The sequence below is a fragment of the Callospermophilus lateralis genome, chromosome 13, assembly GCF_048772815.1.
Source record: "Callospermophilus lateralis isolate mCalLat2 chromosome 13, mCalLat2.hap1, whole genome shotgun sequence".
Classification (NCBI taxonomy): Eukaryota; Metazoa; Chordata; class Mammalia; order Rodentia; family Sciuridae; genus Callospermophilus; species Callospermophilus lateralis.
The window spans coordinates 108,665,266-108,677,734 of NC_135317.1; the positions used below are offsets into that span (position 1 = coordinate 108,665,266).

Genomic DNA, 12,469 nt, shown 5'->3' on the forward strand with positions numbered 1-12,469 from the left:
GGGCCCGGCCTGTGGCATGCCGGTTCAGGGGGTCCCTCTTTCCTTGTGACCCCTTCTGGTGTATTAGACCTCAGCGGGAGAGAAGGTCATAGTGTGACGCCTTGAGATGACTTCGTCCTACCCAGGGCACTTCTGCTGCCACCTCGAGAGCAGGTGTGGTGGTGTGAGGTGGGCCACTGCGGCAGGCTGGGCCTTGGAAGCTAGAGAGACCTCAGGTTGCCAGTCAGTGTGGCTTAGAGCTGGACATGCTCCACGACCAGCCACATGCTCTGAAAAGCTACACAGAGCCCTCGCTGGCTGGCAGTGCCACCCTCCCCAGGGCCAGGCAGAACAGGGCGTCCCCTCCCCCTCGCCTGCCTCCCACCTTCAGCTGGAATCACACATGAAAATCCCGCCTTCACAGAGGGCCCTCCCTTCCCGTTCATCGCCTGGACCCCCGCCTGCTCCCAGTCACGGTCTTCCTGGCCTTAGTGACCGGTCAGCAATGAGTGCACTCGGGAGCCAGGCTGGGCGCCTTGGCCACGGTGATGCCCACTGGGTGATGATGCCCATACCCCGCCCTGCCAAATGCCCGGGCCAGAGCCTCCTGGCTGGTAGAAGACACACTGGAAATGACAAGGGCGTGTCCCACAGGGCCTCGAGTCCCGACGTCACGGTTTTAATTGGATGAATTAGCCACCAAAGGCACTGTGCCTGGCCAGCACCGGGTAAGTGCTGTGGCCTAGGTTGTCACTTTGAGGTCCCTCCCCTCCCCTGGACTCCCTGCAGATGGTGACCCCAGCTGACAACTGCATTGCATCTGTCCTCTCTTCTGCATTTCAGGTCAGAACATGTGGATGGTTGCTGACCCGCAGGACCCTCCCTCTCCACAGCTCGCAGCGGGGCTCAGCTTCCCCCACCTCCTCACGGTCCCTGCCTCAAGAGGGGCCATGTCCCCAGAGGTCTGTGTGCTCGAGGCTGGGTTCTTAGGGGGTGCCACCAGTCCTCGGGCTGCTGGAGTGTGCCTGCGAGGGGTCAGTGAGTTGGCTCTAGGCATCTTGTGAGAGCTTCCAGACACACGGACACGCTCTCCTAGAGCTTCCAGTCCATCCGAGAAAGTAATGCAGACTTATTGGTTACGTGGGCTGGTGCCTAAGTCAGAGGTCAGGGACCACCTGGCACAGCTTCCTTGGGACCTGTCGAGGCCTCCTGCTCTCTGCCCGAGGCCTGCAGAAGTCCCCTCCTGGCACTAGTGCTGGACCCGCCAGACCCCGGAGCAGGTGACCCAGGAAGTCGCTCAACACCCCGCCAGGCTGACCTGCACCCCTTACATGGCATCCGCTCTGCCAGGTCCCCCAGGCCGGAGCCCTCCTCCTCCAGGGGCAGAGGGTGAGGCTGGCTCCTCCTCAGCCTTACTCTGCGGCTTCCCCGAGGCCCAGCAGTGCTGGGCGCCCCGGGGCTGTGTGTCGGACTGAGGAATCTGAGCTGGAAGAACTCCGACCCGCCACAGGAGGCCCTGCCTGGGAGCGTGTCAGCCTGCCCGGGACCCTCCTGAACACACACCACACCCCTCCCGCCCCTCCTGGGTTTGGGATGTCTGGGCTCCTGGCTCTCCCAGGAGGCTGCCCTCTGGCCTTCTGCAGGGGCCACGAGGCCAGAGAGTTTGTTGAAGGGCACAGGAGCCAGGTGGCGGAGCCCTGGGCAGCCTGCAGCTGCTTCTGCCCGGCGGTTCTCTGTGTGCTGGCCTCTGGCCTTCATTCCAATCTCCTGATGGAGGAGACGCTGCACTCGTGGTGGGATTGTGCGAGGACCTGAGTTCATTCTGGGAGTCTGCGTTTTGGCAGTTGTGGGTGACTTTGTACCTGGTGGGTTGAAACGGGGCCATTGTCCTGTCACAGCAGTCTTGAGCATGGGATGGGGTAGCCTTGGAGTGAAACTAGGATGTTCCCTGCTCAAAATGCCCTCGCGAGGACTTGGACCCGCAGCAGCACACGACCCAGTCCGTCTGCTCCCTGCGGATGTCCCTGCGTGGCTTTGTCCACCGCCTGCCTCTGTGGCACTGTGCCCAGGCCCCTCCTTGCTGTTTGGGCCCCGCCACAGGGCTGCCTTAGGACTGTGATTCACGAGGGACACGGAGGGACCCCTCTGCCCTCACACTACCCCTCTTGACCCCTGGTAGCTGACGTTTCTGCACTATCACGGGTGGTTGTTATTCCCGGTCTGTTATACCGTGACTGTCGGAGCAGACGTTTCAGAACATGATCATCCATTAGCATCTCAGTGAGAATCAATTTGCTCAGCCGTGGGAGCTGCTCCTGAGCTGGGGAGCACAGGACATGGCCCAGGGTTTCTGGAAGCTGGTCTAAGGGCACTTGCACTGGCCGCTCACTGAATCCCAATCACAGGCGATGAGCCCAGGGTCCTCGTGTTCGCTGGAGGTTGAGGACCGATGTCTGAGCAGTGGAGCAGTCGGGGGCACAGAGACCCTCCACGGGGCTGTGTTCCACCTCCCCAGGGCGCCCATGGCGAGAGGAGGAGAGTGCAGGCCTCCGAGGCCTCTCCTCCAAGTGCCCTTCCTAACTCTGCAGCCAAAGCCTCTTCCAGGAGACCTCCACTGGGTGCCAGCTCGTCACACTCTCTGGGACCCTGTCTGCTGACTGCTGCTCTCCTCTTACATCACGTGTGTCTTCCCTGTATATCTAAGTCCTTAACCTACCAGCACAAGGAGACTCAGAGACATCGGATCCTGCTCCCTTATTCTAAAGAAAAGTGAGACTTGACCAGGACATAACTTTCCCCAAATCACACCGTGGCTTTGCTGAGACTAGGGCAGGGCTTCCTGGCTGTCACCCCAATGTCACATCCCTTGGAGCCCTGTATGTTGTACAGGAAGACAGGATCATGACTTTCTCTGGGATCAGACCTCCCCAGCATCATATGACAATGCTGGACACAAGGTGAGCTGCAAAGACATCTCACACTGAACAGGCTGGGACGCCTCAGGGAATCAGGAGCATCATGGCCCTGGAGAGACACTGAGTGTGCATGTCAGGACTTGTCCACGTGGGGCTTACCTGGAGGAGGCTGGGCCCTGCAAGCCCAGCTTTGGCATCCCATGGTAGGGGCTTCTCTGACCACCGTGGTAGCTACCGCCTTGAGTGGCATTTACAGGAACTGAAATGAAGTGGAATTACAAATGCCCCAGTTGTACTAGGTAAATTTCAAGAGCACCATAGTCACATGTGGCCAGTGGCTACTGCTTGGGAGGCCACATATGTAAATGGTTCCTACTACTGCAGAAACGTCTGCTGGACAGACTCGGGGATGGAGGGACACGGAGGTGGGAGGCCAGGTCACTTGAGCCCAGGAGCTCAGAGTCGCGGCTGAGAATCATCCCACCCTGTCCTGCCAGAGAGCACTCACTGCCTCGCTCACCTTCAGACGGCCTCAGGGACTGGAAAATCCCAGCTTTGGCCAGGAATTTGTTCCCCTACTTGCTGACCTGGGCTAAAAAGGAAATGGCTGTGTGGGTGTGTTTTAACCCTGTGCTGCTTGGCCCAGGGAGCCCCGCCCGCCCCGGCTGGGGAGAGTGAGGATGTGGCTCCTGGGGACGGACTCTTCTCAGCACATCTGGTGAGGGCACATGGGGGGTCTCTTTTGACTCAGACCCTCAACGACAGCACCATATCTCCGCCCGATTTGGGCAAGTGTCAGTGTACCCTCTTGCTGGAACAGGGGGACCAAACATTCACTTTCTCTCACCCCTCTGCAGGGGGCGCCCTGGGCCAACATGGAACGGGGCATGTTGTTGCCCCCCGTCTTTTCCACTCTCTCCCTTTCCTTCCAAGGCCTCTGTCCCTCCAAGGTTCCCTCTTGCCAAATCACCCTCCTCTGGTCCGATGTCCTGAGAGCGGGCTCCTCCCCCTGAGGCCGGGCTGATAAAGGCCAGGGGGCTTCTGGCTCCCCGAGGCTCTGCAGGGTCCTCTTTAAAACCTTGACACATTCTGGCACTCAGAGGGGGAACCTCTGATGGGTGATTCCAGCTCAGGGGCAGGCAGCGTCGGGAGGTGTTTCTCAGTATTCTTAAATCACGAGACTTCTGTCCCTCAAGGTCGCGTCACAGTGCCCCCACAGCGGGCCAGGCGTCTTGCTCCATCTCCCAGGGCCGCCTGGCATCTCTACCTGCCTCTGGAAGTGGGACGTTCTTTACAAGTTTTCTTATTTGTTCAGTAACTACTAGGGACTTTCATAGGTGGAGCTGTGAGCTCAAACCGGGGGAGTCAGGAGCACCCGCTTGCTGTCCAGCCCCGAGTCTCAGCGCTGACTGGGTCTGGACCCCTGTGTTCATGATTATCTAACCCCCAGCTCTTCCCACGATTCCTGCGTCACATTTCCTGCTGCTCCCCTTCCGCACCTGCTCCTGCCTCCTGGGAGAGCGCGCTGTCCTCGGGTCCCTAGCTTGCTGAGCCTTGGTGAGTTCGCTGCTTGACCAGGGGCCACTCGGCTGCTTGGCTCCCTCGTCCCCTGCACCTCCTTGCGCCACCACTGCTTGTGCACGAGCCGCTGCTGTGCCGGCTGCAGCTGTCGGGGGCTCGTGAACACTCTCATCTCTCCTGTGCCAGCCTAGGTGGGTTGGTTCTATTATTATCTCTGTCTTAGAGATGAGGACACTGAAGTTCAGAGAGGTCGAGTGACTTCTCCGAGACCTCTCAGGCAGTGAGCAGCAGGGCCAGAGTTCTAACCCACATCTCCTTCCCTGCAGGACCAGAGTCCTGCCCTGGGCCCGGCTGCCCGTGCATGGCCGTCCTCCACGGCTGTAGCGGAGGCTGGCCCAGGTGCGTGTCTAGGCAGTCAGGTCATTCTTGCTCTGTTTCGTTCTGCTGTGCCTGACTGGAACTTGGGACGTGCGCGTGGTGACTCTGTGACTCTCCCGCACAGCCCCAGGACGCTGGCTCGGGACACCCCTGAGCACATGTTTGGTGCACAGTAGGCAGTGAGCAGAGGAACAGGTGGCGTGGAGTCGCTCGCTCTCCCTGCCTTGCTCTGCCAGGGCGGCGCACACCGCAGGCCACTGCGCTGCCCCCAAGGCCGCTCGCAGGTTAGCGCTCCCCGTGCTGCGGAGCACTAGCTCCCACGTCTGAGGGGAGCCGTTTTAAGTTGGCTTTCGCTGTGTAAACAGCCAGGTTGCTCAGCGCATTTGATAACGGTTCTTCCTGTATCCTGAAACGTGGGTGCCGGGAGAGGGGTGGGCTCTGTTCTAGAACAAGGCAGAGGTCACCACTTTGAGAGCCAGCGTGAAAGAGACGTTCAGACCACCAGGGTCAGAGTCACCGAGGATGCGCCCTAGTGGACGCTCCCCCAGCAGCTGCACCATGAGGTTGAAGGGAATGAGATCTCCCGTGGGTGGAGGTCTGGCTGCAGGGCCCGAGAGGCCCGGGGACATCTGGCTCTGTGTTCCACTCTGTGCACGTGTGTGAGTGTGTGTGTGCCTGTACCTCACCTTGTATGTCATGTGTATGGTGTGCACGCGTGCATACATGGGGCATGCCTTTGCACTTGGTGTGAGTCCATGCCGTGTGCACGTGTGTTCACGTGTGTGTGGGATTGGATGTGGGGGAGGGAGGGGCCAGCCTGCACGCGGCCCACCAGACTGAGCCCTGAGGCCTGTGGGTGGGTGGCAGGCCCGCCAGGCCGTATGGCTGGTCTTCCCCAGCGAGGCCGTCTTGGGTGTGTGGGCCTCCCTGGAGGACAGGAAGTGGTGTTTGGGCTGCCGAGCTGCCTGCTGGGGCCCGCGCCGTGACACACAGTCACTGCGGGACCGACCGACGGAAAGAGGTGACTGTGGGTTTCACAGCTGGCCTAGTTCCACAGAGACCCTGCTGTGTTGGCTCCGATGCCCCGAGGCCGTGAGTTAAAGGCTCCATCTCCAGCCCCTGGTGCCTTTGGGAGGTGGTGGACCTGTAGGAGCTGGGCCTTGGGGGCAGGAAAGTGTCCTGGGGCTGTCCTTGGAGGGGAGTGGGGGTGCCGGCTCTCTCCTTTCCCTTGGTCCTGGGCTGCCCTAAGGCGAGGCTCCCCGGGCCACACGCTCCCACTGTGCCGCGCCACCTCCCCAGGCCCAGAGCAGGCCGACTGACCGAACTGACCCCTCCAAAACTGTGACCCAGAAGAAACCTTCCCTGTTTTACAGTCGATCATCTCTGGCATGTTGTCACAGTGCCAGGGACATGGCCTCTAATACAGAACTGAATCTGAAATCTCAAGTCACTTTATGGCCACTTACTGGCTGTGATTCGGGGCTAGTCTACTTTCTCATCCAAGGCTGAGGGCACAAAGTTTAGGGGTCAGTGTGACACTCAAAGGAAATGTGACGTGGTGTGTGAGAAAACTGTCCCAGCAACAAAGCTGTGTAGAGTGTAAATTATTCTCGGGTTTGTCTCGAGGGCTCCACGTCTTACAGACGTGAAAATGGTGCACGGGAGCCACGGGGCCTGGGGCCACGGGGCCTGGGGCCACGAGGCTGTGCTTCTTCATGAAGTGGGCTGGTGGGGTCCCGCGGGCCACCCAGCGGCAGCAGCTGCCGGTGCCTGTGCAGGTCCCACAGGCCAGGGGACGGAGTGTTTGTTGACCCCGAGAGACACACTCCTTATTCCTGTGGACTTGTGAGTTTGGCAAGATGGGCATTCCCTTCTGGTTCCCTTGCAAACATCAGGAAACAGACCTGGTCTATCACCTGCTCAGCCATGGACCGAATCCGAGTCGAGTAGCCAGAGTAGCTGACCTGAATGTCCCAAGGCTCAGCCTACGACGCAGTCTGAGAGGGGAAGTGCGCGGGACCAAAGCGGCAGGCTTGGGAGGGGCAGGGGCCGGCGGCTCTGCTCTGTACAGCTGGGGCAGAAGGCCCCTGGAGACCCGTGTGTATGGTGGGGAGGGCAGGAGAGGGGTCCTCACGTGGCTGAGAGGTGGCTCCCGACAGGGGCCCTTCAGGAACTACCAGGACTGCGGGAGGAGGCTGGCGCTGACCCTTTCTAGAAACCATCAGAGACAGCAGTGGACAGAAGTAGGAGGAGGTGGTGAAGAGAAGACAGGCAGCCTGCCCAGGGCAACGGCTGACCGTTCAGAAGGTGGTCTGAAGAGACTCCTGGTGAATTCTGCAGCTCAAGCTGGAGTGTCCCGAGCAGGGCCAGGTGCCTGGGCACAACATGCTCACCTCCCAGTCCCCAGTTGCTCCGCTACTCCAGGCCCTGGCCGGCAGACCTGGTGACATGTCCTGGAGGGCAGGAGGGCCAGGCTCCCTCTGCCCGTCCTCTGAAGCCTGCCATCCTGGCTAGGGACATTCCTACCACATGGCCACGTGGGGAACTTCCTACGGATGGCTCCAGGCTTCCTGTGGGTAGTTATCTCTCACTTCTCGGGAGCTCTGACCTCACTGGACTGTTGTGCTATTGGTGGAGAGGGACAGTGGAGGACAAGGACAGGAGAGTGAAGCCCTCAAGGAGAGGGCACGAAGCCCTGGGCAGCCACAGGGGCCATGGCAAGGGCAGAGTGGTCACGGCCCGCTTGGAGACCTCCCACTAGGACCTGAGGGTCCCCTGTAGCCCGGGATCTCCCTGCTGGAGAGCGAGCACTGTGACCCGTCCCCATGGATCTGCACAGAGCTGCTTCCTCGCTGCTGCCTTGTGAGGTTCTTCTGCCCACTCCCGTCCTCCCTCCTCCTCGCCTCCCCTCCTTCCTCGCTGAACTTTCCTTCTACGCATCCTGCACCCACTGGGCTCTCCGTGGCCCGTGATGACGGAGCTGACCGACAGAGCCTGGAGAGACTCAGCCCCTGAGGGACGCAGACTAGCACACTGTCCACCAAGGACGCAGCGTCCCTGTGGTACTTTCCACACACACCAGGATACAACCCTGCACATTAGGGGACACCAACGTACCCACTCTATGAATCAGGAGACCGAGGCTCAGAGGGGTGAGAACTTTTCCCAGGGCAGCCAACTAGTGAGAGCAAGTTGACCAGAGCTCAGCTCCTTGGGCCCCTGCTCAGAACTTGCCCACTGAGCCTCAGCCCCGCAGTCCGGCACTCGCCCACCCTGACCACCTTCCTGGGACCAGCCACTGCTCCTCCTCACTTCTCCCCGACGCCCACCAGCGCTCACCTGGGTGGTCCAGATGGGACACTATGAGGTAGATGGCGAAGTCCAGGAAGGAGCAGTTGCACTTCCAGGGGTTCCCACTCAGGTGCAGGGTCTGCAGCACCGTGAGGTGGTGGAAGGCCTCGTGGTCCAGGGTCTGCAGGCCGGTGTTCCTGAGGTCCAGGTGCCTCAGGGAGCTGGTGTTGGCGAAGGTGTACTTGTGGAGAGACAGCAGACGGGGGTTGTTGGCGATGCTCAGCTGCACCAGGTTGCTGAGCACGGAGAAGCTGAACGGGGAGATGGAGGTCAGGTTGTTGGAGCTGAGGTCCAGGTAGATGAGCTTGAAGACCCCGATGAAGGTGTAGTCCATCACCTCTCGGATCCGGTTGTTCTGGCAGTCCAAGTAGACCAGGTCGCTGAGGAGTCCCAGGGGCATGGCTGGCAGGTCAGTGAGCTTGTTGTTGTTCAAGTACAGCCTCCGGGTGTCCAGGGGGATGTTGAGGGGGTATTCTGATAACTGCATGCCCGTGCAGAACACTTCCTGGGCTTGACACTGACAGCTATTTGGACACTTTGACCCTGATACCAGCCCCATTCCGAAGGAAAAGAGCAACCACCTGGGGCCCGCGCCCGAAGCCAGGGACATAGTAAGAAGCCAGGACTGCCCTTGTTCCACTTCCTGGGCTCCCTCCGTCCTCTGATCTGAAGGCTGCCCCGGGCGGGTGGGGGAGGGATGCTGGAAAGAACTGTAACACTCTAGCTTTGTGCAAAGCAATTTTCCATTACAGGAGAGCTGAGCAGAAGCTGAAATGCGAGGCCCGGTGCCCTGCCGCCCAGCGCGGCGGCTCTCGGCCCCAGCCTGCTGCTGGAAGCTGGCCCACTTGGCGGCTCAGAAAGGTCTCACCCTTTCCCTGCGTTTGCAAGTGAAGGGGAGCCAGGGGAGAGCCACATGACAGTGAGGTTGCCAGTTGACACCTTTGTGATGTCAGCAGCCCTGGGGGACTGCCCGGCGGAGGGAGAGGCACACCTGCTCTGGGCGCTGTGGGTCTGTGTGTGTCCGGTCAGCTGCCGTCCTGGGGGAGTGGGGCTCCGTGGCTTCTGCAGCATGTGGGGTGGGAACACGACGGGTTCAGTGTGTGTGTGTGAAGGCCAGCGTGTGCTGCGTCCCTGCCAGCTCCTCACACAGGGACAGGGAGGGTCTACCCAGGCTGGACCCCAACTTGCAGGCATGGGGAGCCTGCCCATGTGGGGAGCCTCCCCCCAGCTGGGCAGCGACTACATGACGGTCAGCTCAGAGTCCATCTTTCCTTGGGCTTGGAACTGGGAGGGGTGCAATTTGTCAGGAGAAGATGAGAAAGGGGTGCCCTTTTGTGACCAGCCCGGGGCACCCTCTGATCAGACGGCCTTGAGTGAGAGTCCTAGCTTGCGTTCTTGCCTGTCTGCAGGGGAACCTCTGTGAGTCTAGTGTTCTCCATAACTTCCGATCACCTACAGCCTACTTTCCTTAAACACCCCGAGTGTTTCTCACACCTGTTTCCTCCAGGACTCGGAGATCCTGAGTGCCTCCTGGTACGAGTTCCCACTCACTGTTCCCTGGAGGAGGGTGGGAGTCGGCCGCGTCAGCACAGGATGCTCCCCTGTGGGAGAGGACACCCGGGCGAGACCAAGACGGAGCGTCTCAGGAGTTAGAACCGTATTTCTGGGGAAATGGGATTTTATTCCTTAAAACGTTCACATGTCACTTGGCGGTAAGTATTGATGACCGTGGAGTCCGGGTTCCATGTCGCCAGGTGCGTGGCCCTGGCCCGGGGTGCTCAGCTGTCCAAGGAGTGAGGTGCCCGTCTTGGTGGTTGGCTTCCCTGCTGGCTTCTCTGCCAAGAGGGAGGTGCTGGTGGGTGGTGCTGACGGAGTGACTCAGTCAGCACTCCTGGGCGGCGGCCGTGACCCACAGACGACTAGGAGTGTTTCCCTAATGGAAAGTGACCTTGTTTCAGCAGCAATCCCACTCACTCACTCTAACGACCCCAGAGACAGCTGCACGGGTTGAACCATGATTTAACTGAGAGGGAGCCACCCTTTCCACATAATTAAAAAAACCTATTAAAAAAATAAGATCCTGCCTGGATCTTCCGTGATTGCCCAGGAGGGGAATTTGAACGTCCATCTGCAGAATAGAATGGGTTCTCCCCGGGGAGCCGGAGGGCGAGGGGGGGTCAGCGTGGTGGAGGCGGCTGGGTGGGCCGGTGTGGCAGGGCCCTGCTAGGAGGGGTGCCTCGTCCTCTCCCTCTGCAGGACAGATGGTGGCCGCCTGACCGGGGCTCCTGGAGGGCTCTCCCTGGCCCGTCCTCCTCTCCCTGCTTCTCTCCTGCACAGAGCCTGCACCTGCGGCCTGCCTCCGTCCATTTCCAGCCTTCTTGTCCAGCTAATGTTTTAAGACGCAGCCGTACCTCACCCCGGAGTGCTAGCAAAGCCTTGTGGACGGCCAGCCTCAAGCAACGCTCCTATGGCTCGAGGTAGCGGGGCAGCGATGGTTCTGAAGCTCACTTTGCTGGACCAGATCCCTGAAATGGGTCCCTCCGTCAGATTGAATAAATATCTGTTAAATGAAGAATGAATAGACAGAAGAAGGGGGACGGGAGTGTGCCATTTCCCAAATCCCCTGATCTCAGAAATTAAAAAACAAAACAAAACAAAACAAACACTTTTTTTTCCCCCAGAGAACAACTTGCATGAGTATTTTTTTCAGAAATCTTGCTTTGGGAGGGTCTGGATCAGGCTGTTTGCCCTTGGTTGAGTTGCTCAACTTCTCTGGGCTTTATTTTCTCATCTATCCGTCTTCCCTGGGACTTGCCCCCTACCCTGCCCACACTCCCTCAGAGTGCCCAGTGTCCAGGCAGGGTCAAAGTCTGGGTGAGGAGGGCCAGATGACTTGGGAGTCTCCTTAGGATTTTCAGTTCCCTTGTGGCAAGGGCTCAGGCATTACCCAGAAAACCAGCAGGGGGAGTATCCTGGGGCCAAGAGAAGAGCCAGCCTGCTCCTTCCACACCAGCTCACCACACTTATCAGGGGGCTGCAAAGGCAGGTCCTGCTATTCCCAGGGAGTTCTGGCAGCAGCCAGTGGCCCCCCTGTCCCCAGCTGGCCCACGGCCCTCCCAGGACAGGTGGGGTATCAGGTGAGCCCCAGGCTCCTCCCGGTGCAGCTCATCTGGGGAGAGGGGGCAGTGTGTCTGTGGCGTCCCCGCCTGGGGGCGGGAAGGTGCCTGCAGCTTCCACACAGGTGACCTGAGGGGCAGGTGGGCACAGCTGAACTTACACAAGGAAAGAGCAGGAGACGGCAGTGCAGAGACACAGGGCGGTGGGGACGCTCAGGCCCTCCCAGCTAAAGACTGCATCCAGATGTGGCCGCCGAGAACACCTGCCAGGTGCTAGGACCCCAGCCACAGGGCAGAGTCGAGGGCTGCCAGGTCTGTGCCCTGTGAGCGGCCACTCAGGTGCCTGGCACAGGGCCAAGGGGAATTTAACCTTGGCACACTTTTATTGCTCAGGAGGAAAATAGTAGAATACTTGCAGGACCCGAGGATTTATGAAAACTGCCAGTGTGCTCAACTCAGGACTTCCGCGGGCTTAGCAACCCAGGCCATGAGTCCGCATTCTGTGCTTCCTGGACAGGGAAATAGGGATTCCTGTCTAAAGAAGGTCAAAGCTCAAGGGCTTTTGTGCAGAAGCTCCTACGGTGTCCACTTCACCCAGACTTTGACCCTGCCTGGACACTGGGCACTCTGAGGGAGTGTGGGTGGGACAGGGGGCAACTCCCAGGGCAGACAGGTGGAGATGAACAGGGGGTCAGCTGGGGGAACTTGTGTGTGTGTGTGTGTGTAGCCTGTGTGTGTGTGGGGGTGGGGTGGGACCATGTGTGTGTGTGGGGGTGGGAGCCTGTGTGTGTGTGTGTGGGGTGGGAGCCTGTGTGTATGTGTGGGGGGTGGGAGCCTGTGTGTATGTGTGGGGGGGTAGGAGCCTATGTGTGTGTGTGGGGGGGTGGGAGCCTGTGTGTGTGTGGGGGGGGGTGGGAACCTGTGTGTGTGTGGGGGGGGGTAGGAACCTGTGTGTGGGGGGGTGGGAGCCTGTGTGTGTATGTGTGGGGGGGGTGGGAGCCTGTGTGTGTGTGTGGGGGGTGGGAGCCTGTGTGTGTGTGTGTGGGGGGGTGGGAGCCTGTGTGTGTGTGTGTGGGGGGGGTGGGAGCCTGTGTGTGTGTGTGTGGGGTGGGAGCCTGTGTGTGTGTGTGTGGGGGGGGTGGGAGCCTGTGTGTGTGTGTGTGGGGGGGGTGGGAGCCTGTGTGTGTGTGTGTGGGGGGGGTGGGAGCC

At 60.0% G+C, this 12,469-nt stretch overlaps 1 protein-coding gene across 1 annotated transcript in view; it reads right to left on the reverse strand.

Moving 5' to 3' along the window:
• Positions 1 to 8,977, reverse strand: part of Lrrc52 (leucine rich repeat containing 52) — a 15,260-nt gene extending 6,283 nt beyond the window's left edge. Inside the window, exon 1 of the mRNA XM_077105102.1 lies at positions 8,133 to 8,977. Within this exon, the coding sequence (XP_076961217.1) occupies positions 8,133 to 8,754 (622 nt within the window). The 5' untranslated portion in view covers positions 8,755 to 8,977. The remainder of the gene's footprint in view (positions 1 to 8,132) is intronic.
• Between the last annotated feature and the right edge of the window lie 3,492 nt (positions 8,978 to 12,469).